Source organism: Rattus norvegicus, chromosome 6, assembly GCF_036323735.1.
Source record: "Rattus norvegicus strain BN/NHsdMcwi chromosome 6, GRCr8, whole genome shotgun sequence".
Classification (NCBI taxonomy): Eukaryota; Metazoa; Chordata; class Mammalia; order Rodentia; family Muridae; genus Rattus; species Rattus norvegicus.
The window spans coordinates 45049617-45076887 of record NC_086024.1 but is presented as its reverse complement, the minus strand read 5'-3'; the positions used below and the strand labels follow the sequence as shown (position 1 = coordinate 45076887).

Sequence of the window (27271 nt, the reverse complement as noted above, 5' to 3'; positions counted from 1 at the left end):
GGACTGGCTGAGGGCTGCTGCCCTCCAGTTAATCCATACTGCTGGGTTCAGGAGCACGTGCGTCCCTGGAGCACCCATGTGAGCCTGAGCCCGGAGCTGCAGCTGCACCAAGCACCAGGGAGCTTCCTGAGGACCCCAGACGCTTTCAAATCCTTTAAACTTCAGAAGACAGGGGTCTCTGGAGTGCTTCTGCTGAGAACCCAGGAAGGGCAGAGACCCAAATCCTGTGTTCTCCATGGGACAGGCTCACTCCTGCTAGGGCAAAAACTGGTTGGTTCTTGGGCGGCAGATAAATCTTGGGCATGATAATGGTTTGTGGCCTCTAAGGGACCATAGCTTTAAATGTCATGGTGGGTGGGGACAGGTTGTTAACTTGCTCGAGATGTTTGGAGATATGGAGATAATCAAGAGGCTGGGAAACCTGATGACTATGGTGCCCTTGGGCTATCCTAATGGACTCTGTAGATTTACTTGTAGTTTAGAATGGAGAGGGTGCACCCTGGGGCTGTGACATGGGCTGCCATCTTTGTCAAACACCTGTCTTGGTTTTTGTTTGCTCAGGGTCATCTTGAGAATGAGGCAGCCTCAGTCATAAACTTGGGCTGAGCTATCTATCATGTCTGACTTAGCTGGGACTGACAGGAGATGTTCATCTACCAGAGGATAGGGTCTACCCGCATAGAGATCAGACCTTCCATTAGGTACCTAATACTTAGCCATATATATGCATGCGTGTATGTACATATGTATATGTGTATGTATGTAGTTTTATGTTAGACATGTTGTTTTCATTTCTTTCCCTATTGCTGTAATAAAATGCCCTGAAAAAAGCAACACACACACACACACACACGCACACGCGTGTGCACAAACAAAAGTAAAAATAAAGTAAACCTTTGCAGAAAACATCAAATATACTTGAAAGATAGATTTTATTTGACCCACATTCCACAAGGTAGTCCACTTAAAAACATTAATGAGATATTTCAAATATTGTTTTCATAATAAATCTTTAAGATCAGTGATCCATTCTTCATACCCAGCACACAACTGTTGGTGCATCTCTAAGATGCTTGGAATCTCATGTGTTCTTCTCCTGGTTCAGGGGGGATGATCTCAAAGAAAAGAAATATACTGATTTGGGAAGAAAACAGAGCACGTTTTTTTTTTTTTTCTTTTCTTTTCGGAGCTGGGGACCGAACCCAGGGCCTTGCGCTTCCTAGGCAAGCGCTCTATCACTGAGCTAAATCCCCAACCCCCAGAGCACGGTTTTTAGAGACTGCTAACTAGTTGAAAAGCATATTCATTAACCTGAAGAATATAAAAGGAAGGTTTAGAACTGCCCAGAGAGGGCCTCACTACCTTTCCTGTTCACTTTGTGAGTCCAGGATACTGATGGCCTCAGATTATGTGACTATTGTCACAGGATTACACACAGGATATGTAGATACTTACATCCACACTTAGAGCAGTGTGCTTTTATTAATAGAGAGAGCCCGTGTCAAGCCTGTAGATCATGGAGTTTGATTCAGTGCTGAGCTTTGACCAGACATGAGTGATCTTGCCTTGGCTAAGGGCACAGGATGAAAGGGGAAGACAAATGGGATGTTTGGCAGCTTCCTGTCTTTGCATCCCAGGAAGTCTGTGCTGATGGTCTAGGGGGTAGCTCAGGTTAGTGGAGTGCTTGCCTAGCAGGCATGATGTCCTGGATTCACTCCCAGTCATGGCAGAAAACCAGGCAGTTCAAGGTCGTCCTCAACCACAAAGCTGGTCGAGAGAAAGTTCACACTGCTTTCCTACCGATTTCGACAGAGACTGGCCTTTCGCTATTTGCCAGCCAAATGTTTTTGTGTGTTAAAGGCGGTGTGCTGAGTGCCGCAAGCAGAGATGGGACATTTCGTTTTAACTGACTGTAACTTTTTTCCCCTTTCTTTTTGTTGTGTGTCTGTCCGGTGCCTCCAGCAGCCTGGTAGATTGTCAGAGGACTCCCCCTCACCTGGCCGAGGGAGTTCTCTCTAGCTCTTGTCCTCTGCAGTCTTGCCACTTCCATGCTTCGGAAAGGTAGACCTGTTCTTACAGAAGCCGTGATCTAACTCTAACCCAATCATTTGTGAAGAAATCTAACTGACATGATATGAAACAAATTTTGATCTAACACTTAAATTCAATTGTATTTACTAACCAACTTATGAAACAATATACTCCCTTTCATTTTGAGTCATAAGTAGGCGATAAGACAATGTTTATTTTATTTTAAAGATGTATTTACTTTGATATGTTTGAATGCGTGCCCGAATCATGTCTGTGTACCCACATGCATGCAGTGCCCAAGGAGGCCAGAAGAGGGCAATGGATCCCCCGGGAACTAGAGTCGCAAAGGACTGGTGCACTGGGAATCTAAGGTGGAGCCCTTGGTCGGGGAGCGTGTGTTCCTAACCAACGAACCTGGACTAGACTTGTTTAAAGCCCCTCGAATGGTCTGTCTCGTGTGCTGCTTGACTCTGTGAGTGGCCTTGAAAATCAGGACAAGGAGCCCGAGACCGAGAGACCGTCTTTTCTGTGGTTTGGCGATTGACAGACAAGTCTCTGAGCTATTTTTGGAACGTCACTTTAGAAAATGAGTCAAGCCACTTACTATAAATATTTAAACAGCCTGTTAGCTGTCTGTATAGTGGATTCACATACTGCACAGCACGTCCAGAGCAGAGTTTAGGAGAACGGCGTAGGAGCCGTCTTAGGGCAGGCATGGGTTTGTGTTTTTATTGGGGGCAGGTGTCTGAGATGTCTCCTCTCCTCCTCAGTATTGTTTATTTTTGTAGACATTCCTCATCTACTTTTTGAAACTTTATAATCAAGTAAACACTGATTAATTTCTCTCTGAGAAACATAAATTCCACAATTTTATTTGAATTAAAATTTAAAGACGGACTTTACATTTAATTATATTTACTGCCTCACCCCTCAACCTCCAAAGCACATATGTGTGTGTCCGTCTAGGTGGCTGTGTGCGTGTGTAAGTGAAGTCCAGAAGTGGGCATTGGGTCCCCTAGAGTTGAAGTTACAGGCAGTTGTGAGCACCTGGGATGGGTGCTGGGGATTCCAGTCCTCTGCCAAGAGCATTTACTCTCCTTCGTGTTTCACCTCTCCAGCTGCCTCTCCAGTTCCTGTGTGGTGTAGGTCCTCCATTGTAGAAGCTCGTGTGTGTGTGTGTGTGTGTGTGTGTGTGTGTGTGTGTGTGTGTGTGTGTGTGTGTATGTATGCTGTAGGGTTCTATTGTAGAAGCTCTCGTGTCAGGGCTAGAACATGAGGGTTGCCCTATGGTAATGTGCTTCATTGGAAAGATCAGTGGTCAGCAGGTGCCAAGGGAGGCAGATGCCTCACTGTAAAATGAGGGTCTGTAGTCTGGCTTTATGGAAGCACCAGGACCAGCCTAGCTGTGTACATACAAGATATATGTGGTCACAGGGTTGTGTGCACTATGAGGGAGGGCTCTCTCCGTGAACCAACAGGAAATGCCCTCTTGAGTTGGAGGTGGGACTTGACTCAGTTAAGTGAGACTCAGTGCAGCCAGGGGAACAGATAGGGTCTGTGGGGAAGCCATTTCCTGTTTTGCGAGAAAGGGCCGCCGTGTTCCTCTTGAGGGAAGTGGTGTGGGAGAATAAAGAGAAAGAGAACTTCTGTGCTATTTCTTCCGGCCTTGCGGCTTGGTGTCTGTGAGAATCAGACCCACGTTGATGCTTTTGGCCTGCTAATTTGGCTGAACAGACTTAAGACTTGGGTCAAATGTTAAGGTAGAATTGTGTGCTGTGGAAGGGAGGCACATCACTGTCACTTAGGAGCAGCACAGTGAGGTGACACAGAAAGCCTTTGATATGTTTCTGGAGATAGCTGTCTGGTGATCCAGTGTAACGAAGTTGGTACACAAGATGTTTTCCCTGTTCTCAAAGCCACGTCTAAACTCGGGATACAGTGTCAGCTGGTCAGGACCCCTTTGCACCTGCCGGGAAGAGGAGGTGCTTGCTAGGAAAACGAGAGCATAGGTGAGAAGCCTGGGTGTGACAAAGGACAGCAGTTTGTACCCAAGAGCCCCTTCCCCGCTTTTCCTCTCTTTGTCTCTGATTGTTCCTCCTCTTCTCCATCCTCCTTTTCTTCTCCTTCTTCTTCCATTAGTTCTTTGAGTGTTTCCAGTTCTGATTCTATCCCCACACCTTTTAAGTTATAGCTTCTTTCTTTTCTTATGTCCTTCAGTTTGGCTACAAGGCTGGTCACCTTGTTGGATGTGGTGCACACTGACCTCTAGTGGCCAAAAGAGGGATAGTCAGAGGGAATGGCCCCAGGGTTACTAGAACCTTTGATTCTGGGACAAAACCAAAGGTTTTTTTTGTTGTTGTTGTTGTCATTGTTTTCTGCTTTTCCCCCCTTCTTCTTCACTCAAATCATGGATTTGTGTTTTCTTAAGTCCTTCAGGCTCCCGGCCCTCAACACCAAAAAGTGATTCTGAGCTGGTCAGTAAGTCTGCAGACAGATTGACGCCAAAGAATAACCTGGAAATGCTCTGGCTATGGGGTGAATTGCCACAGGCTGCAAAGGTAAGCCTTTTGATCTCAGTTCTATAGTACCTGGAGGGTTTCTAAGTTAGCTCCAATCATGTGGAGTTACTATCCCAGCACTGTAAAGGGATGCACTGCCGGGAGCTGACTCAGCGGATGTGTGCTTGGACCGGATGTGCCTGTGTATTTTGAACAAATGAACCTACACTGTGTATCACAGTGAATGCTAGGTCAGTAAAGAAAACAACACAGCTTGGGTATAGACATTAGCTTCTAGAAGCTGCAAAGAAAAACACTTTGCTGCCTTACTTCCCCGAGGCCCACGGTGGATAGGGAGGTGTCCTGTCATAGAAATGGAGCCACTGAATCTGAGCCCCCTGGAAGGAAGGCTGTGGTCTAGGAAAGGCTAGAGTCCCTGTGCACCTTGTTCTTTAGAGAGAAGCCTCTGGGGGTGCAGCATAGGGATGAGGAGAAGCCAGTGGAAACACAGGTATGGAGTGTGAAGGCTTCAGCTCATCAGCGCAGAATAGTTCTAGCATCTAGCTGGTGAGCTGTTCATCTTGTACCTTTGTAAACCCTGGAAGGGATGGAGAAAAGCCGGGTGTGGTGGAGGCCAGGAGGGTCCGGAGGCACGTTGCCCTGGATGTGGGTTCCCCCACTGCACTTGTAGCAAGGTGGTCTTGGGCAAGGGGAAGCCTTTGTATCCTTATCAGTAAAATATAAGAAGATAAAGAGATACTTTGTGAAGTCGCTTCCTCAAGCCTTCTCTAAGCACCTGCTCCTTAAAAACGTTGTTATTTTTAATGATGTGGGTGTGCATGGGTGCGAGCCTGCATCTAAATGCAAGTGCCCAAGGAGAGCAGGGGCATAGGCACCCTGCAGCTGGAGTCACAGGCAGTGTGCTGTGACTTGGGTAACTTGGCTTACCAGACGTGGGTGCCGGGAACCCAGCCGTGGTCCTCTGAGAGCAGTGTGCGCCCTTAACGTATGAACCAGCTCTTTATTCCCTTTCTTTTTGGCTCTGCCTCAGTTTCTCACCCTGTAAAGTTCACATATACAGTTGGCACTGTGTGTGTGTGTGTGTGTGTGTGTGTGTACATACATATATATGGCAGGCTGGCAGGCGCATTTCCAAGAATTCAGGATGACGATATTTTGTTTCAAGACACTTTGTCTCATGTTTCAACGCATGGCAAACATCTTGAATGATTTCATTGCCACCTTGTAAGAACAAATCACCAGGGCTGGTGTTGTGGTGCAGGCTTGCAATCCCTGCACGTGGGGCGAGGGGTGTCAGAGATAGAGCTGGTCTAGCAAGTTCTGCACAGCTCACCTGTCTGTGATCTGTCTAGTACATATGTACACATATATGTGCATTACATTAAGTCTATATCACAAAGTTCTCAGAGGATATTATGGTCCCTGGAAGCCCCGTTCAGAGCGTGTAGTGAGTACATACATGAGTGAAGGCAGAGAGTGGGTCTGTTGTGGCTGGTTATGGATGGCTCCCTTCCTCTTCCAGGCTGTACTATGCTTTGGTGGAGAGTTCTAATCGGTCTGTCTGTGAGCCTCAGTTCTGGTGCAGCCAGACATCTTAACAAATTCACCTCAGCAGTTGCCGGAGAGCGAGTGTGAAAGTACAGACCTGGCTGCTTCTGACCGAGCGGCTCTAATTGCAGACCTGCCTCAGCGTGGTTTTGTCTGTGAGGGACCCAGGGACTTCAGATAGGGAGGGCCTGTCTATGCAGATCAGCACCTCAGGCCTTGTTTGCCTTCCTTGTACCGTAACTGCAGGTCTCTGCATGGTAAGTTCCCTCTCGTGCAAACTGTTCACCTCCGCGCGTCTTCAGTCCCAGTTTTGGGGAGAAAGTTTAGTGAAGTCTGATACATGCATCTAGAGAGATGCGGGCTTTAAGAACACAGCTCTGCATTTTCACAACGGGTGCGTGCAGCCTGATCCCAGGTCCCAGAGAGGCTGTGCGTGGCCAGCAGCATGGAGATCCTTACTCTCTTTAGCTGCTGCCTGTGCTGCCTGTGCGCCCCCCCCCCCCGCCATTACCCTGTGGTAACAGAGATTGGCTTTGTGGGGATCCCTTCCCCCACATTGTTCCGCATAGACAGAATGCATTTATTCTCATTTCTGCAGAATCCCCCACTGTGAGACCCACCTCACGTTCTGTGGAGGGTGGTGGGGGCTGCAGCACTGGCGGCCTTTAGCTTCCCTCACTTTCAGTCACTTCTGCTTGGCAGCTGATGCTTCCTTCCTTCCTTGTGCTTATTTAATTTTTACTCATAATTCTAAATGTAACTGAGATCTCACTAGACTTGGAGGAGAATGAGGAAGATACGGAAAGCAAAGTGCTACAGGGAGAACACAGAGCTCATGGGAGATGGCGAGCGGGGGGTGGGGGGGGTCCTCATCTGGGCAGGGATGGCCCGGTGAAAGTGCACACGGCTTAGATGTATCAGAGTCGTCACAGCCAGCAGCAGTGTCCCTCCTTCTAGTCTATGATTCAGTTTCGGACCCAAAGTGTCCACAGCTCCCACCATGCCGTGCCACCCCTCCCAAGTACACTTGGGTGCATTTCGGCCACTCAGCCTTGGCAGCGCAGTGAAAACCTGGGCCATGAGAGAGATGATGCCAGGGCCGCGACGTTTTCTCTGCAAGCTTCTGAGATCCTGCTCTTGGGTTCTCTACGCCGAGTTGCAGAGTGTTAACTGACCTCTTGTTTGGCTCTGCAACTTTTCTCTTTGCCTGGGCTTTCAACTCTCCTCAAGTCCCCCTTCCCTCTTTTTCTCCTTTCTTACAGTCGTCTTCTCCACACAAGATGAAAGACTCCAGCCCCTTAGGAGGTCGGAAGATGGCTGATAAAATCCACTTCCAGACCATTCACAGCGAGTCTTCAGACACTTTCAGTGACCAGTCCCCAACAATGGCCCGGGGGCTGCTCATCCACCAGAGCAAGGCTCAGACGGAAATGCAGTTTGTGAATGAGGAGGACCTTGAGGCCTTGGGGGCCGCAGCCCCACCTTTGTCTGTAGCCGAAGAGCTCAAGGCCCCAGCCTCCAGCACAGCACAGACATCAAGCAAGTCAGATTCCCCTTCCAGAAAAAAAGGTATGAGCGCAAGCGTGGGGCTCCCCGCTTACTCCCAGGCTGCACCCCAGAGACACTGCAGCCTTGTCCAGTTTCAGATCAGTCAGAGAAGGCCCAGATCCATGGTATCTGTTGTGTTTAATCTTCAACCTGTGCTTCCTCACCATGTGAGGAGATTGTCCTAGTGTGAGGACAGACATGTTTAGCATTTTTAGAGATCCGTGTTACCCAACCCTGTCAGTGACAGTGATGCCTGATCAGCTCGCCACCAGGGCCAAGCAGTGATGATGCTGGGTCCCGCCCCGGTTAGCCGGGTAGCTTGGTGCAGCACCGAGGGCTTGTATTGACCAGCCACAGGTCTCTCAGCAGGGAGTGGAGAGGAGGTCTATGAACATGGTGCCCAGGGACCCATCTTGTAGCCGTAGGGATGCTGTCTGTGCCTTAGCGTGTCAGCAGGGAAGTGTAGCTATCAATTACGGTAATCATGGTGACAGCTTCGCTGCTGAGGGACACTGACAGTGCTGTGGATGAGTGCTATGCTGTCGCTCCCTCTGGGTTATGCAGAAGTGTGTGGCTCTTTGGGGGAGGGGTACGGGAAGCAGGAGGGGGAGGCAGCTGTTGTACTAGGGAGCAGATCTGCACCGGGCTCAGATGCTGTTCTTGGAGATGGAGCTCCCGAGTTGGGTTCTGGGGTAACACCGTTCTGACCCACTCCATGCACTCTTTCAGATAAACGAAGCCGGCACCTCGGAGCTGATGGCGTTTATCTGGATGACCTCACAGACATGGACCCGGAAGTGGCTGCCCTGTATTTCCCCAAGAAGTAAAAGTTCTTTTCATTACTCAGCTTACTTTATTTTTTGGCTTTTGAGATACAGTCTAACTGTGGTCTAGGGTATCCTTGAATTTATGGTGGTCCTGTTGCCTCAACTTCTTGAGTGCTTGGATTGCAGGGTTGAGATATCATATCTGGCTTTGATATCATTTTCTGTAGTATAAGAAGGGCCAGTTAAAGACACACACACCCATTCTCTCTCTCTCTCTCTCTCTCTCTCTCTCTCTCTCTCTGTGTGTGTGTGTGTGTGTGTGTGTGTTTGTAGGGGCACATGGCTGCCCTGTACTCACTACAGGAATGTGAGCTCAAGGCTATTCTGTGAAGGAGCCTGAGTCTGGGTTTCAGTGATTAGTGGCTCCCATCCGAGTGAGTGAGTGACTGAGTAAGTGAGAGAGAGGGGGAGGGGGGGGAGGGAGAGAGAGAGAGAGAGAGAGAGAGAGAGAGACAGAGACAGAGACAGAGACAGAGACAGAGACAGAAAGAGAGTGACAGAGACACACAGACACACACACACAGAGTGACAGAGACACACAGACACACACACACACAGAGTGACAGAGACACACACACACACAGAGGGGGGGAGAGAGAGAGAGAGAGAGAGAGAGAGAGAGAGAGAGAGAGAGAGAGACTTATCCTTCCTGAGTGGGACTCACAGACTCACACTCAGCTTTGGGGGAACAACCCAGCCGTGGCTCCCTTGGGATATAGGGAGGCCCAGTGCCCTGGTGGGTGACGGTGGCCTCCCAGGCACACACTTTTTCTGGGTTTACTTCATATGGGCTTGGAGTGTCACAGGAGAATGTGAGAAGCCCTCTTGAGCTGGGTCCTTTAACTTGGATGTCTGTACCAGTGTTTTGATGGCAAAGCTGCCCTGAGGTGACAGCAGTTGCTCCTTTTTGGTGCAGCTTTCTAGAGGGTCATTGATTATTTAATCGGAGCGAGGAGGGTGGGATGCTCAGAACAGCTTCTCTCTCCTTTCAGTGGGGATCCCGGTGGGCTTCCCAAACAAGCGAGTGACAACGGAGCCAGGTCAGCCAACCAGTCCCCACAGTCGGTGGGTAGCTCGGGCATTGACAGCGGCGTGGAGAGCACCTCCGACAGCCTGAGGGACCTGCCGTCCATCGCCATCTCCCTCTGCGGTGGCCTCAGTGACCACAGAGAGATCACCAAAGGTACTAGGCTGTATGGGACAGCACCCTCTAGTGGCCGCTGGTCAGAAACCCTGAGCCGAGAACTCTAGGATCAGTTCTCTAGCTCCTGGCTGTGAGTAAAAGGACCATTCTCTGGTCCCATAAGAATCTGGTTACAGGGGTTGAGGATTTAGCTCAGTGGTAGAGCGCTTGCTAGGCAAGCGCAAGGCTCTGGGTTCAGTCCCCAGCTCCAAAAAGAAAAGAAAAGAAAAAAAAAGAATCTGGTTACAGTTAGAATTTTGTCAGGGTGCAAGGGCCTTCAGACACCAAGGAGGCTGTTGGGCTCGGAGATGATTGTTGAGTACAAATGGGTGTCCCCTCTGTCCAGAGCCAGCCCTCACGGGGTGGGGGTCATCAGTCGCTCTGGATGTCACATCACGTTGGGAGTGTGTGTGAAATCTCTGGGGCCCCAGAGGAGGCAAAGGGCAGTTGAGTTAGTTTGGGGAATTCTGGAAATGTTTCCCCACTGGGTTCCAGAGGCTACTATATGGGTAGGCCTTACGTACACTGTCTGCCGTTCTGGAAAGAAAGGGCTAATGTCCCACGATGGGTCCATTGTGCATGCCTGAGACCCCTCGCTGGTATAGCAGCAGCGGTTGCCTGTTGGATTCCTGAACCTAATGTTCCTCCACCTTTCTTCTTTCCCGTCTACTGCTGCTTGCTCTTTCTGCTCCATCCCCAGGGGACAGATTTTCCAGCAGGGATGGTAGTGCTCTTCCTGCTCCACTGACCATGGTGGTGTCCCTCCTAGGCAGACTTCTTATGCACAGACTGGGCCCTCTTATCCTGGCCTGGTGCCACCAGCCCTTCCTAGCGATTCGATCCTTTTTTCCTTTGCATCTTCTGAGACCACAGTTTTGACACCTGCGTCTGTTATACTCCTGAGCTGTGATGGGGCAGCTTGCTCTGCTGGTGACATACTGGAACTCCCTGCCTGATAAATGCACAGTGCACTGCTGGTGGGAGTTCCGAGTTCCTGTGTAGTCAGGGTGGCTGGAAGCCCAGAGAGTACACTAGGTCTTCATTATGATCCTGAGGGCTCCTGTTGGAGGCCAGTATGTATGGGTTTATATCACCAAGGGACATTGTTCTCCTTGACAGGAGTGATCCCCCATGTCTGCTGTCATCTGGGACTTTTTGTCACCCAAAGCTTTAGGATTCCCCAGGGAAGGAGTGCGCATGGATTTGGGCCAGTGAGACTGTTGATATCTTAAGACATCCCCCCACCCCAATAAAACAGGAAGCCATGCTCCCTCTTTACCAGTGCATTCTGTAGGATTTGTAGGACTGTCTGATGAGGTGCAGTTTACAAACTCTCAGGGAAGCACATGGCGATGAGTAAGCTGAACATTGGCCTGTTTCTTTAAGAAATACCCTTTGTGATTTTTTTCCCCCATCCTACTGTTGCCACCACAGATGCATTTTTGGAACAAGCCGTGTCATATCAGCAATTTGCCGACAACCCTGCTATCATCGATGATCCCAACCTCGTGGTCAAGATTGGTAATAAGTGAGTTCTCATTGACAGTCCTTTTGGCAGTGGCATGGTACTGCTTCTGTCATGCCTTAACGAAGTCTTTGCTAAAGTTAGTCATCACCTTTATTATTTGTAAAATGCTGTGTTCCCATGCAGCTGCTGGGTCGAGATTATTGCGGGTCTTGTGGAGTGTGTATGTTTGTGTGTGTGTGTGTGTATGCATGTGTATGTGGGTGTGCCTTTTCTGGGTAAGTATACATGTGTGGTGTGTGTATATGGTGTGTTTGCATATGTGTGTGTATGTATATATGTAAGTATGTATGTATGTATGTATGTATGTATGTATGTGTGTGCATTTACACATGTATGTGTGCAGAGGCCAGACGTCTACATTGTCTGTCATCTTTGAGCATGCTATCTTTTTTTTTTGTTGTTGTTTTGTTTTTTTGAGTCCGGGTCTCTCTATGTAGCCCTGGATGTCCTGGAACTATGTTGACCATGTTGGCTTCAAGCTCACGGAGATCTGCCGAGATCTGCCTACCTCTGCCTCTCTAGTTGCTGGGATTAAAGGTGGTTGCCACCATGCCCGGTCGTCTACTTTATTGTTTGAGATGGGGTCTCCACTGAATCTGGAACTTGCTGGTTTGGCCTGACTGGCTGAAGGGCAAGTCCTAGGTATCCCCTATCTCCATACTTCCCTAGCACTGGAGTTATGGGTCTGGGCTATCAGGCCTGGCTTTTTACTGTGGGTACTGGGGATCTGAAATCAGATTCTTTCAGGGCATGCACTTTACCCACCGAGCTGTCTCCCCAGCCGTATCTTGAGGATTTTAATATGTGCCTGCACCAGATGTTGAAATTGGCCACGTCAGGCGTGGTGTCCATGCATGTGGCACAGCTGCCCCTTAGAGACATTAGTGTATTGCCATCTGAGGTCTGGTATGCCGTGATCTCTGCTGACCTGAGGGTGGTAGACTTTCCCCCCTGAGAGGAGGTTGCAAGTGCTTTCTGTGTCGTCTTAGGGGCTTACGGAGTAGCTGCCTGTCCCTTTGCTGTGAAGGTCAGTAGGTCATGGCCTGGAGCAGGACCACACAGTGGGACTTGGCTGCTGCCCAGCTGGTGGCATGTGTGTGCGTTCACCCTCCTGCCTTGTCTACTGCTGACCCTCGCCTTCACCACAGCAGTGAGATGAGCAGGAGGAGGGAGGCACTGTGTAGATAGGGGCAGCGTGGAGGCCTGATAAAAGGCTTCACTGGGGTCCACTCGTTCCATGACATCCCACGTGGCAGTAGACATGGTTTTGTCCCCACCCCCTCTTCTGACACCATTTCCTTGTCTCGCTAGGTACTACAACTGGACAACAGCAGCTCCTCTACTTCTGGCGATGCAGGCTTTCCAGAAACCTTTGCCAAAGGTGAGCGCTAACACGATTAAGGCAAGGGGCCTGGGGAGGGACAGGTTAGTGGGGGAATCGTAGCTCGACTTTGGAAACCTGAGGCCATGGTGTCTTGATGCTCACGAGTTACCCACATCAGTGTTTCAGATCATCCTGTCTTGTACCTGACCCTACTTCCCTTCCTCACCAGGGCAAGGCTCGCAAATCATGTATTGTAGGCTCTTGATCCCACCCACTCCTCGCCCAGTGATTGGTCCCCTGAAATCTTTATTCATTAGGGGAAGGTCCTTGCCACATTTCACCCTTTCTGTCTAGTTAAAAAAAGAACTTTTCTCTCAAATGGAGGCAGGACAGATTCTTTGTGCTTCATTGCTCAAAGCTCGATAACTTCTAACCTGGTTCTCGGCAGAGCTGCAGAATGAGTGTGAACAGTACAGGGCTAGTGCGGATTTGTCTCTGAACATGTTGCAAGCTGGTTTTGGACCACAGTTTGGAAGGAGGCAGGTTGCTTGAATTATAGGGTCTAAAAGTTCACAGTCACCTCAGGGTACCCCAGTGTCATTTATTAAGTAGCCTTCTGCTTGGCGGTTGGTGGTGGCTGTTCCATTTACCTATGAATTGAGGCTAATTTCTTAATCTAAACTTTAGATTTTCTGTCGAAGTGATGTTTACTTATGACGTGTCATGGAACTTTTTAGATTGCTGTAGATTGAACTCCCTACAGGACAGTGCCTACGTACTGTAATCCTGTCTGAGGGTTTTCTTGGCTGTTTTTGTTGTTGGTGAACCTTAGACTCCATCTAAAATTCCTATTAGGTTTTCTTTTCAGGTCATAGGGCTTGTCTTTGTGGATGGCCTTGCTGGGGTGGAGGTGGGGAGTAGACTATGAATTTGTAGGTTGTGCTGTCCATGAACATTGTATGCACGGTTCGCATTAAGTGGGCTCGGTTTACCTTCTGTGTCAGATACAGATCTCTTAAATACAAGTTGCATATTTGAGGCCAACTCTGTGAATCATGTATCTGTCTACCTACTTGTGTCCTGTTAGATTGAAATACTTAGTTTCCCCACTCAGAGGTTTCTTCTTTAGCTGAGGTAACGGTGGCTTACAATCCTTCTAAATGGAAGACGAAAGTTTAGATAACATTGCCCTTGGCCCCCAAATAGCCTTAAGTCAGGCATTGCTAGTTGGAATTATTTACAAAATTATTTTATGTCTCATCTCCCCCTTGAAGCTTTGTATGCAAGGTATCCATAGGAATTTTGTCTTTAACCTTGATTTTTAAATCAGTCTGCTAAACTTAAGTTGGTCAAACTTTGAAAGCTTAAGTTTACCAAAAAGCCAAAAAGTAAAAAAAAAAAAAAACAAACCCACCCAAAAACTAACAAACAAACAAACAAACAAACAAACAACCCCAAAGCCTGTGCATTTTGGCTGCATTTCCAGCTTTTTGATCCTGTGCTGTAGTGACCATTTTTTTTCATGTTTTATTTCATAATCACCATATTAAAGCTCATAGTACTGTAATCAGCCATTTTAATGTGAAAACTTAGGATCTACTAACCACTAATGATTCCTAATCCTTTCTTTCCTGTTGCTGTGTTACATTCTGCTTGTTGTCCGTTGGTTCTTTTCCATCTTCTTAAGTCTTCGTGCCTCAGTTACCTCCACATGATTTTGGACGCCATTAGGTTTTGCCTTTCTAAAATTTTCAGCCCACCCACAGTATGTTGCGTTCTGTTTTGTTTATTTGCTTTTCGCCTCTGACTTTGATTTGTACGCATGTTTTCTTTTGTTTTGAGTGTGCTACGTTGAGCTTTTTTTTTTTTTTTTTTTGGTTCCATTATTTATGTTACCATCCATTTAAAACAGGCCACTGTGGAATCCATCATGAGAGATAAGATGCCCAAAAAGGGAGGGAGATGGTGGTTTTCCTGGAGAGGAAGAAACGCCACAATCAAAGAGGTGAGTGGAGACCGTGATGTGGGGCTGCACGCCGTGAGGTCTGGTTTGGTGTAGTCGGGTTTACTTCTTCTGTTTGTAGGAGTGAGACACACGCCATAATGCGGGGGTTTGGCGAGCTGGTCCTACTGCAAAGGGGCCACAGGCAGAGGGTGAGGATGGAGGAGAGGCCAGCAGAGCCTGGCTCTGTCACCTTCTGGCTTATAGACCCAGGTCAAGTTGTTTTCCTACTCTGCGGTTTCTTTATCATTAAAAAAAAAGATGTACTAGGTGTGTGTCTTGTTGCAGGGACAGAAAACCCAAAAGCAACTTAAGGGAGGTGGAGTTTATTGTGCTTCACAGACTGAAAGTGGAGTCAAGAAGGTGGCAGGAGCTTGAATTAGCCGGTCACAGTGAGAGCCAGTGGAGGCTGTCGCTCTCCTCTGGGTTCAGTCCAGGACCCTAGGCCATGAATGGTGCCACCCACAGTTAGCGTGTGTCTTTCCAGATTAAAGGACCCAACCGAGATCTTGCGAAGTTGACAATATTGACCATCACAGAAGGGTTTCGACATCACTTAGATTTTAAAGCACGTTGTGCCGATGAGGATGACGCTGCTGAGTCTTGTGGCTGTTGATCGAGCCATTAGTCGTGTCCCTGAGGGGTCAGGTCTGACGCCATGTGGATTTGCCTGAGTTCCTGGGAAAGGCTCTGCTTTTTTGGGTCTCTCTCCATCTCTCGGCGCGTGTCCAGATCACTTTCCTTGCTTGGCCTCCAGGCTCAGGGCTCTCCTGGATTTTCTCCACGCTCTCTCACGCTCCTCCTCTGGCCAGCTCTGCACTGTACTTCGGGCCCTTCTCTTTTGCTTTCACCTCTTGGTTTTCCTCAAGCATCCACTCGTTCATGCCTTCAGGGTGACTCCATTTCTTGTTTCCAGGCCAGACAAAGCAGACACTGGTTTGTGTCCCACACCCACTGTCACTTAGCCAGAGAAGCAGAAGCTTCCAGGCATGCAGGTGGGAGCTACTCCAGGCATGCTCAGGGTTTCCTTTGTGGAAGCAGCGGGCTGGGAAGGGCTCCACCGTCCATCTATGGCTGGACATGGCCTTTATTCATACTCTGTCCATGGAGGCTTGTGAGATTACAGATTAAGTGTTGCCCAGATTTGAACATTTCCCTTTAGCTGCTCTCCTACAAGTCCAGACCACCTTCCCCTCTCCCAGGCTGCCTTTGAGCTGTGTTTTGAGCCCATTCTTGCCTCCTCTTTCTTATTCTCTGTATCTGTTTAAGGTGGTGATCCTAATTTATGTTGCTCCTTGTTCAAAACTTTTTTCCTTATTGATGTGTACATGTACACACACACACACACACACACACACACACACACACACACACACACACACACACACGGTAATGTTCATCCCCCCCACCCCCACCCCCGTCGTCCTCTCACTGCCCTGTCTGTATTTATGTGTGTGTTTATGTGTGAGAGTGTGTCTGTGTCTGGTGTACGCTGGAGGAGGGCACTGGACATCCTGCTCTATTCCTTTTCTCTTCATTCCCTTGAGACTCTGTCTCCCACTGAGCCTGGAGCTAGGCTGGAAGTCAGCGAACTCTGTTAGCCTCCTGCCTCCACCTGCCGCAGATCTGGAGTTATGGGCGTGTCTAGCTGGGCCCTGCTATTTCGTAGGTGCTGAGGACTGATGCAGACCCTCCTGCTTGTGAAGCAAGTGCTCTTCCTGTTGTGCCGTCTCTTCAGTCCATGCTTCATCATTTTTAGTGGCTTCCCAGGGCTTCTACAGTGATGACCAAGGCTTTTGTCATCCTAAAGTACTTGCGGGTTCTAGCTCTGACTTCCCATGCTGTCCTGTCTTCTCCCTCTATCCTTTAGTGTTTGTGATCAAAAGCGACTCTACGCCTGGGCCTTTGCAATGCTGTTTCCTGCCTCGTGCTGTCGGGATCCCTTTGATTCCATCTTCACTTAAGTAACCAGCAACTCAACTCTTTTTTTGTGCCAGATTAACCCAGCCTGCTGTCGCTGCTTTTGTAGACCATGGCCTTCTATTTGACTAACATTTCTCACCTCCTTGCCTCCCTAAGTTCCAGGAAGATTAAAAACCACTGACAGCTGTGCAGCTGGTGTAGGATTAGGTATGTACTTAGTGAGGGATGCTTGCTTCTGTGGAAGGCAGTATAGAAAACCAGAAGGTTATGTAAACATTACCAGAAGCATCACTGAACTCCTTTGATTCTGTGAGTTTAAAGGGAGAAGGTGCCCTGAAGAGCTGTCTGCAGATCCTTTGATGTGCTGCTGGGGCATCTGCATATTGCCACCTGCTGCGGTATCTCCAAGGGTTTCAGCAAGTCTACAAACATGGATGCCATCCTGCAGTGGACTTAAAACATTAAGGGCTTTCTAGCTTTCTTACCAGAGGGCAGAATGTTCTAGAATTTCAGGAAGAAGTACACTTCAAAGACTTCTTATTTGTAGGTTTCCTAGAGTCTCAACAGTTAGACTTAAGGGGAATTCCAGTGTAATTAAGGGGCATTTATGGAATTAAACGTTTCTGTAAAGGATGGAAATCATTTCCGAATGAGCCCAATGAATAGTTCTTTTTTTTTTTTTTTTGGTTCTTTTTTTCGGAGCTGGGGACCGAACCCAGGGCCTTGCGCTTCCTAGGTAAGCGCTCTACCACTGAGCTAAATCCCCAGCCCCCAATGAATAGTTCTTAACTGTTCTCACTCACAATCATTCAGTCCATAATAAATAACTGGCTATGTCTTGTTGCTTTTATACTTATCAAAGCAAACAGCAGGTGGGCATGGTGGTGCATGCCTTTAATCCCAGTACTGAGGAGTCAGAAGCAGGCGGATCTCTATGAGTTCAAGGCCAGCCTGGTCTACCAGAGTGGTCTAGTGAGTTTTAGGCCAGCTAAGGCCACATAGTGAGGCCCTGTCTCAAACCAAACCAGGACAAAACAAAACAAAAGGAAATGCCAAAAACCGAACAATCAGAAACAAACAAAACCCAACAAAGTAAAGCTAGGCATGGCATTGCATGCCTGTAACTGTAATACTAAAGGCAGGAGGATTGCCACAGACTGCTGGCCAGTCCAGGTTACATATTGTCAGGCAAGCTAGGACTTATATAACAAGACCCTTGCATCTATCCATCCATCCATCCATCCATCCATCCATCCATCCATCCATCCATCCAACCAGCTGAAGGAATATTTCAAACTAGTTTCCAGTACACACACTTTAACGTATTTCCTATTGGCTTGATTTATGTCCATCCCCCTTGAGACAGTGTCTAGAGCTCCACTTACCTCAAACCTGCAGCTGTCTTCCTGTCTCAGCTTCCCCAGTGCTGAGATTTTAAGCATGAGTCACCTTGTCCAGCTAACTTGCTTGCTTTATTAAAACATGACATTGGAAGTAATTAACCTGTCTCCTGACCTGTGTCTCCTTCATCTGTTGAAATGTTCTCTGCTCTGTTCTGATTCAGTGGTAGTCCCCTGGCCTTGTCCTCTCCCTTCCCCTCTTTCTCCCTGGTGGCTGTCATGCTTTCTGTATCAGCCACTCCATCACTGTCTGAGAGGTTGAGGAAGCGAGGCTGGAAGAGTCAGCTGGCTTGCCCTGTGGTACAAACGCAAGCCGTGGTTGGGCCTGGGCCCAGGGTTTTCTTAGACACATTAGGCTCTCTCCAGTGTATCCAAGGGACATTTCCCTGTAGGATTTCGCTGCATTGGAAGAGAGAAATGTGTTCTCATTTTCCCTGCGAAAAATATGGTGTGCAAATATTTTCGAATATTTCTCTTGGCAATTAGAAGATGATGCCGTGAATCAGATGCTCAGGAGTCCAGGCAGCCCCAGTAAAGCATGCGTCTTTGTGACAGGGATGGTGGCGTTTGGTGGGGTGCCAGGAACACTTATGGATAACAGACTCGTTTCTGTCAAAATGTTTCTCACCTTAGTCTTAGGATACTTCTAGGCAAAGAAGTAGTGAGGACTTGCCGAAACAACCACCCCGCCAGAGTCTCCTGTGTGTGGGTCCCCGTCCTGGACGTGTGTGTGCGTTCGTTGTCTCGCCCTGGACCTTAGGGAGCCCTTGGGTGGGACCCGAGCTTTTGGAGAGTCCTTTCTCCTTCCTTCCTTCTCTGATGGCCTCTCGTCCTTTTCTCTAGGAGAGCAAGCCTGAGCAGGGCCTGCCTGGGAAGGGCCACAATACCGGAGAGCAGCCTGCACAGCTTGGCCTGACCACCAGGTATTGGGGAGTCGGGGGGAGGGGTGTCCTTCGGGCAGCAATGCCTCCAGTCCCTGATGAGGACAGGCAGTGGCTCACATCCTCCTGACACTGCGTTCCTGGAGTCAGTAGGGGACTGAGACTTGTCTTTCTCCTTGCTCCGGTGTATGCAGCTTCTCAGACAGCTGAGGTTCAAGGAAAAGGAAGTCCTCATCAAGATACCTAGCTAGACTATCTCTCCTGGTCCTGTCCTGGTACACATGCACACACACGCACGCACGCACGCACACACACGCCCGGGAGTGCATGTGTGTAGGTCAGAGGTCAGCACTGGACTCTTCCTCACTTGCTGATAGCTTCCCTGTGTCCTGATACATTTATGGGGGAAGCTGGCTTTGGTTTCATAGCTCCTGGCCATAGCTCTGTACTTTAAAGGATGCTTTCCTCTGTCGCTTTCCACCTTGTTTTCTGAGGCAGTTTCTCACAGGCCTCAGGCTGCCTGGTCATTGAGACCTGTCTCCGTATCCCCCAGCCTCAGCAATGGAGTTATAGATGTGAGCTGATGGGTCCGGTTTTCAAGTGGGTGCTGGTGATCCCCACTCAGGTCCTCATGGTTGCACGGCAAGCACTTTATTCAGCTGAGGCCCTGGTTGGCTTTTGACACCCCAGTCAGCGTCTGCAGTTCTGTTTCCAGGGCAGTCTCTGTAAGACTTGAGGGTACCTTGACTCTGAGGGTGGTCTCTTTTGTCCATGCTGATGTTGATACTGGAACTGACATACTGATACCTGACCACTACAGCCTTCCTGTTCCCCGGGCAGCAGAGATTTTCTTACTCAACAGCTAGAACATGTGGGCAGAGTCACTGAGGGTCCCACCTACATCTTCATCAGTTTTGTACCTTGGAGGCCAAAGCTAGGCCTATTATGGTTGGGGTATGTTGAGAACATGGAATCTACCTGATCTGATGAGGGCGTCCCTGTGTCGTGTGCCTGTTCAGTTGCAGGCAAAGCTGGCTTAGGTTTCATGTCCGCTGGCTCCAGACCACAGCTCTGTACCTTAAATTAATATATTTTTCTAGAATTCTATATATTTCTAGAATTCTCTGTTGGTAGGAACTTGTTCCATTGACAAGGAAGGGCCTCCTTTCTGATTCTCCATGGAGAAGACTAATTAGGGACGGTGCTGGGGTGGGGTAAGAGGGTGGAGAAGAACTGAAGACTGGGAGTCCACCATGGTCGGCATGGACGGGCTGTTTCTTGGCCCTCTGGGTTTGCTCCTGGTGCCCAGGTGGTGGTACTCTCCTTGCCCTGCTCCTCTGTGCTCTCCTGTGCCCAGGCCTGGAATGGATGAGACGCCCAGCAGTGTGAGCCTCAGCACTGTCTTCCTGGCATTCTGGTCAAGAGTTCTGTCTGTCTGCAGTGGTGTCTACAGGCCAGAGTGGCTCAGAGCAGGGCTCAGGAGCAGGGGTGGTGTCAGGTCGACTCTCTGTGACCTTTGACTCATTAAGACTCCTCTTTGCATCACCATCTGTGACACAGGGTGAGGCGCCCTGACATCTCTTTTTCCCTGATGAGAATGCACAGGCCCACCAGGCCAGACCATAGTCACCTAAGGACATGTGGTAATCCTAAACTGGGTATTTTAAACTATTTTAGGATGTACTGCATGGGCCACGTGCTGAGTGTCTTCCAAACTTACACTGCTGCTGCTGGCCAGGCCTAGAGCTGGAGGAGATGGGGCCTGGGGCCCCGTGAGGTGTTAAGGAGCATGGGCAGCGGCACAGGGCACACGGTTCCACCGCTGTTCTTAGCACGACTTTCATCCTTTCTATTTCTGACCATGGAGGAACTCAAGGACATGGGGTGGGCTGAGGGCAGAGGGACAGCAGGACACTCATGGAGCATAGCTCTTGGAGTTTGTGTGTGCTGTGCTGGGCTTTCTTCCTGTCTGGACTGAACTGTGGAGAAATGTGTTTCCTGTTGCATAAATGCAGCCCCACTCTGCCCCGTCCTGAATTACACTTATCCAACTGGAGAAATTATGAACTGGCTCCTGCGTAGTGCAATTGAGAGTCTGAAATGTGAGGAGGCTCTCCCGAGGGATGTGAACCTCTTCATGTATGGCAGCACCCTTGACTTCCGCTCTTATCAGAGTCATGTGATGCCTTAAAAGAAAAAAAAAACTGGCATCTGAATGTTTTTCTAATTGACAGACTTGACTGACAGAACAGTCCCCAAAGTTCCATAATTGAGCAAACAGCTTGTCACCATACAAATAATTAAAATGCCATTTGAAAAATGTGTGCTGTGACAAGCACTAACCTAAACGTTGTTCACAGTTCCTCATCCGAACACAGATTTTTCAAATGACTTGGGGCCCTTTTGTTGCCGTTTGCAGCCACCATAAAGCAAGTGACATTTAATGAGCCACTTCAAGAGGGATGTGGAAGGCTCTGCCTAGGAACAGCCTGTTCCACTCTGAGTGGTTAAGTCTGGAAGGTGGCAGCCTCCAACCGCTGTCCACGTGCCCATCGGAGCGCTGCCAGCAGCCAACTGTACAACTCCCGCTTTGGTTTTGGAGTCTGTTTCCCTCCCTGTGTTCCTTCAACATGGCACGACACATGAATTTAGTGGGCCGTTCTTTTCCTAAGCGGCAGATGGAAATCACAGCCATTCCAACTCGCACACTCATCGCCCCTCCCCACAGGGGCATACATCAGTCTGTTGTTACTAAGAGCTGCAGTTACGTTCAGATCTCATTTCTCTCTAGTCTGGTTAGAGCACCAATGTTTTCCTCTTCAGAGAGGGCCCTTCAGCTCATCCTGCTTGACGAGGATGCCTTTGTCTGGAGTATGCCACGTGGCTCAGGCTCCAGGACCATGTCTGCCCTGGGGACTCTGTATGGAATCTGCAGATACTGGAATGGGCAGGGACTTTGGTCGAGCATGCTGTTTTATGGGAGAGCTGGCTGAGGTCCAGAGAGGAGTCCGTTGGTGTCTGTCTGGCATTGGGCTTACATGTCTGTCTCATTCTCCACACACCGTTACCTGCTCATCCTGAGGTTTGGAGGGATGGAGTTGAACGTGTTCTGACTTTAGGATGAGGGGAACAGGCTGAAAGGCAGGAATAATCATAATTAATTCACCTTAAGTAGTGCAGCGTGTGTTTCCCTCCTTGGGCTGGTAACCTTGGGTTTTCAGATCTCAGCTGCTGTCTGTACTCCAACTTGAACTGAACTCAGGCCTGTCTCAGATCAACCAGAGTTGCAGCCTGTGCAACCTGTCTCCTTTGGAATCGTCACTGCCACCAGAACTTAGTTACAAGCTTTGGGATTGTCAAGAGCGCTTCCCCCGTCCTGGTGGCTGTGTTGTAACTGGCTTTTTAGGAAAAAACCTGCGGAAAGCAGGAATCACCAGGCTATTATCTGGTTTTTGTTTTTTGTTTTTGAATATCTGACTTCATAGAGAGCCAAGTCTCCACAGATGTGGGGTGCTGTGTGAGTGTTCCCCTTAATGACTCCTTGGTACTGGATAGGTACACATGGCGAGGAGTCTTGTATGGGAGGCTATTGGGTGACCATATGGCAGGCCAGGGAACAGAGCAGGGATGAGCTGAGAGGATGTTGGAAGGAGAAGGGAGCAGTTCCTGAGGTAAAGAAAGATGCGCATGTTGTTTTGTATAAAGGGATTATGACGGAGTTGGTGTGCGTGTTGATGGATTTACTTTTGTCAACTTGACCCAATCTTAAGCGTATCTTAGAAGAGGGAATCTTAATTGAAAAAGAATACCTCTATCAGATTGGTCTGTGGGTTAGTCTGTAAGATATTGTCTTATGTAATGACCGATGTGGGAGATGCCCATCTCACCACGGGCAATGCCTTTTATTCCTGGTGGTCCTAGGTTGTTGTACAAGAAAGCAGGCTGAACAAGCCATGAGGAGCAAGCCGACAAGCAGCACTCCTCTATGGCCTCTGCTTCAGCTCCTGCCTCCAGGTCCTCCCCGGACTTCCATCAGTGATGGAGTGTGTGACTGGACAGTTTATAAGCTGAAATCAGCCCTTTCCTTCCTGTGTTGCTTTTGGTCATGGCGCTTTCTCACAGCAATAGAAACCCCGACTAGGACCATCAGGGACGTGCCTGCTTTGGGGGTACTTGGGTCTTTCCATTTTGTCCAAGCCCATTAAGCACTTTGCATGGGCCGACTTGGGAGGCAGAGCAGACACTATTAGGTTGGAGATGAAGCCATCAAGTTGAGCTCAGGGAGCAACTGATACACTGACCTGCTTTCTGTGAGGCACTTACAGACAGTGGGACTGATTTACCCTGCCTTCCAGCCCCAGCCTGGAGGAGACAGCAGAAGAGCTGGAGCATTGGTCTGTGGTTCTGTGCTGGCACAGCTCTTGGCTCACAGTGACTTCTTAGGAGTCTTGGGGGGCAGGGGGTGAGCTGGTAACTCTTAAGTCCTAATTGTCTAGAATTGGATATGCGGAGTTGATGAGATTGGATACGAGGGAATTGATGGTGTTTACACTGTAGACATTTGGATTTTAGGGCCTGACCTTCAGCCTTCTGTGGAAAGAGAAAAGAAGGCAGGAGAGTGTGTATTTGTTTGTGTTTTTCGGGCCAGAATGGATGTAGCCCTGCTTACCAGCGGTGGAATCACACTAGTTACAGTGAGTGGTGAGAGTTCGTAAACTGGGGAGTGAATGAGAAGAGGCTGGCGCCCCCTCCCCCTCAACAATGAAGCCATGTATGAATGGGGATTTAAGGAGAGTTCATTGATAAATCTAAAGCCATATGGCAAATGACCACCCAAGAGACCCAATTGACTAAGTCATTGATTCGGGCCTAATGTGTTTTTAATGGTTACCCAGATGCGTTTCCTAATTACATCACCATGTGTTCCAGAATAAAGCATGAGTCATCCTCTAGTGATGAAGAGCACTCAGCTACCAAGCCATCGAGCTCGAGCCACCTCTCTCTCTTGTCCAACGTCAGCTACAAAAAGACCCTGCGGCTCACATCGGAGCAGTTGGTGAGTCTCAGCTGTGGTTCTGGTCCTCAGATCACGGCCGGATAGAGTATTAGGGCTTTGCTGAAGGTCTGGGGGTTCCTTCTACTTTTCTGCTCCCACTTAGCCCTTCCTGGGACCCTTTGTATGCCAGCACGCCCACTGGTGGCCTCACACCTCACTTGGGTGCCCTGTGTTCCCATCCTGACTTGTGTCTGCTCAGGTGGACTCTTGGTGTCATTTCGCATTCTGACTTGCTCTTTTTCTGACCGAGGAGGAGACAGCTTTGACTGCGTCCGTTTATCCTCATTATCAGTGCATGAGAGACTTTGTGATGTCTCTCCTGAGTGGTTTTGCTTTGAGAGAGATGCTTGTTAACCCAAATATATCTATAATATTGATGGAAATCAAGCAGGTGTGAGAGGATTTAGGGAATTTTAGGAAGCAAAGGATTTCCCCTCCTTCCCTCCGTGCGTGCGTGCGTGCGTGCGTGCGTGTGTGTGTGTGTGTGTGAGTGTGTGTGGGGGCTTTCCCACCCTAGACTTATTTCAAATTGTGACCATCCAATGAACAGATATTTCTACTTTTCTAAATAATTTTATTATAAGAATTTAAGGGAGCAGGCTTTGATAGGGTGGTATTTAAATGGGCAAAGATGATTCCATGTTTAGCCACGTGTAGGAACCTGAGGGACACTTAGAGGCAACCTGTGGTTCTGTGTGGCCAGCCGCTGTGTCTCAAGGGTACCAGCAAACACTCAAGACTGACCAAAGGTAGTTTTGTTTTCTGAATGTGGTATGATGTGCTTGGGCATTTTTTATGGATTTAAAAGGCCTCATTTTTCAATCTGTGTCATTATGATGGTCAGCAAAACCATGCTTTTGAGGGAAACATTTTTGCCTGTCTTACATTTGTGTCCTCACATCAAGGCATTGTATGTTTCCTAGGCGTGAGTGTGTCCTAAATGTGACTTAGGACAAGCCTGGTTGCCTGTGACTTGACTGTACCCTCACTCTCTAAGGACTGATCAAGTCAGCATTACGTTAGAGGCAGAATGCCTTGTCACGAGTGGCTGGTTTTTTCACACATGGAGACAGAGAGGGCTGGGTTTGACTTAGGTTGCTTGTCCAGCCCGGGAAAGAACTAGAGACAGAAACAGAAGTGAGAACTTTGCAGAACTGGGGGAAAGGTTCGGTTTAAAGCCCAAGTGTCCTTCTCATGGGATGGAAGCCAAATGATGCTTGAATCCAGACCCCTGCTCAAGCACACAAGTTGTTCATGGTTTGTTTGTTTGTTTTTTTTCCAGAAAAGCTTGAAGTTGAAGAATGGCCCCAACGATGTGGTGTTCAGTGTCACTACCCAGTACCAGGGCACCTGTCGCTGTGAGGGTACCATCTACCTGTGGAATTGGGATGACAAAGTCATCATCTCAGATATCGATGGTACCATCACAAGGTAGGCTTGACTGTGGTGCGGTCTGCAGCTGGCTTTCTTCTTCCTCTGAGGAGAATCATGGGAGCCAGAGTACAGTTTCTGGTGTAACTGGGACGGCACAGAGAGGGCAACACCTTGGCCTCAGCAGCTGCCGCTGGGGCTGTGGCTTGTTTCTGTTTGGGCATCATTTTCCAACATGGGGTTTGGAGAGTACTGTTCTAGAATGGCTAGCAGCCCTACATTTGGTTTGGCAAACTCAGTCCTCAGCACTGTGGCTCACCTTAGTGGCCTCCCTTGATTCTGTGAGCCTGGGGCTTTGTCTCGAGAAAGCCATGGGTCTCATTCATTCATTCACGCTATTGTTTCTTTTAGTTTTCTGTCCCTTTGGTTTTGTTTTTAGATTTCTGTGGGTGCAAGTGCATGCATTGACATCAGGGATCAACTTGCAACAGTCTGTTCTGTTCTTCTGCCATGTGAGGGCTGGGATCAAACTCAGGCCACCAGGCTTGGCAGCAAGCACCTTTACCCTCTGAGCCCTCTTGCCAGCCCTCATTCATAATGTTTTTTTTTTCTTTTCAATGAAGCGTGAGTAGTGTATCTAAACCAAATGGACATTTTTTTTCTTCCCTCACAGTAACCCTTTGCTTTTGTTTTTCTTCATCTTTGTTTAGATCTGATACTCTTGGTCACATATTGCCCACACTGGGAAAGGATTGGACTCACCAGGGCATCGCAAAGCTGTATCACAAAGTAAGCCAGTAAGTATACATGGGTCTATTCTATTCCCACCTTGTAACCGCCAGGGTGTGAACCCCCACTCGGTATGCAGAATGTCTCCCACCAAGGTTGGGGGGCAGATGTGTGCCTGCAAAGAGAGGTAGTGCAGGGACAATGATGGCAGGAAACTGCACAGTGACTCCTGCCAGCTCCCAAAGGAAGCCTGGGCGGGTCAGAGATGGCCAGGAGAAGGAAGGTGGAGTGCCAGGGGACGACTGTAGAGCATCCCAGAGAAGACAAAGGCAGCCGGCAATTGCATGCACTGTTTATAATCTAGAATGTGTGTTTGGATAAATAAAGGGCAAGGCTGCCATGAAGTTTGGCTTCCAGAAGTTGGAGCTGGTAAGGACTTAATGACCCTGTGAGGCTGCCCCCTGCCCACAGCCTCCCATGGCTGCCCTGTAGTTTAGAGGCACTGATGAGCTCAATCTGCCTCCACCTGTGTGCCACTGAGAACTGCATCTGTTTGTAGCTGAGGAAAGCCAACAGTCCTGGAGGGCCAGGGTACCGAGTAATTCCTAGACAAGGTGGCAAGGGGTCATTGCGCTGAGTCGACACTGTTTAGGACACAGGGAAGGGGTGACCAGGTCCCACTGGCTGGAGGTGTCCCAGGTGGTTTCACTGACAAGGTGGCATCCGAGCTGGGTCTTCATGGATGAGCAGGGGTTCAAAGAGGGAAGCTCCCCTTGGGGGGGTCTAGCCATGGGAAGAGAGGTTGAGATAGGAGTCAATGCATGTTAGTCTTAGGTGGGTGGGTGAAGAATGAATCTGGACAGGAGGAGTGCTGACATTTCAGGTACGAGTGACCATTCTTTAAGGCATTTTTAACTGTCATTGTTACTGTGTGCTCTGGGTGCCGAGTGGTTGGAAGCTGGGAACATTGTCATGCCTCACACTGTATCACTGCAGGTCCAACCCAGGTGGCCGTGCTGGGGATGTCCTAGGGTTTCATTGCTGGGAAGAGACCTCAGGACCGCGGCAACCCTTATAAATGAGAGCACTGAATTGGAGCTGGCTTTCAGTTTTACAAGTTTAGTCCATGTCATGGTGGGAAACATGGTGGCAGTGTGTAGGCAGACCTGGTGCTGGAGAAGGAACTGAGACTTCTACTTTTGACCTGCAGGCAGCAGACATGAACGCCATGCGAGGTCTAGTTTGAGCTTCTGAGACCTCAGAGTCCCCCCACCCCCCACAGTGGCACACTTCCTCCAACAAGGCCACACCTTGTATAGTGCCACTCCCTATGGGCCTACCGAGGACATTTTCATTTGCACCACCACAAGGACCCCAGTCTAAATGCTTGTCTTGGAAAAT

General features: G+C 48.9%; 1 protein-coding gene across 14 annotated transcripts in view; it reads left to right on the top strand.

The window, feature by feature from the left end:
* The window catches only part of Lpin1 (lipin 1), a 106736-nt gene that overhangs the window by 68958 nt on the left and 10507 nt on the right, over positions 1-27271 (top strand). For 4 of the 14 annotated variants that reach the window (XM_039112195.2, XM_039112201.2, XM_039112202.2 and 1 more), the window contains 13 exons: positions 1963-2061; positions 4460-4589; positions 7361-7667; positions 8376-8469; positions 9466-9656; positions 11091-11184; positions 12496-12565; positions 14196-14273; positions 14421-14513; positions 18677-18756; positions 23644-23770; positions 25053-25201; positions 25852-25938. In XM_039112195.2, coding sequence (XP_038968123.1) covers positions 1963-2061; positions 4460-4589; positions 7361-7667; positions 8376-8469; positions 9466-9656; positions 11091-11184; positions 12496-12565; positions 14196-14273; positions 14421-14513; positions 18677-18756; positions 23644-23770; positions 25053-25201; positions 25852-25938 — 1599 coding nt within the window. Of the gene's footprint in view, positions 1-561; positions 702-1962; positions 2062-4459; positions 4590-7360; positions 7668-8375; positions 8470-9465; positions 9657-11090; positions 11185-12495; positions 12566-14195; positions 14274-14420; positions 14514-18676; positions 18757-23643; positions 23771-25052; positions 25202-25851; positions 25939-27271 lie in introns of all 14 variants that reach the window. The other 10 variants (XR_010052085.1, XM_039112197.2, XM_063261888.1 and 7 more) reach the window with 6 other exon arrangements.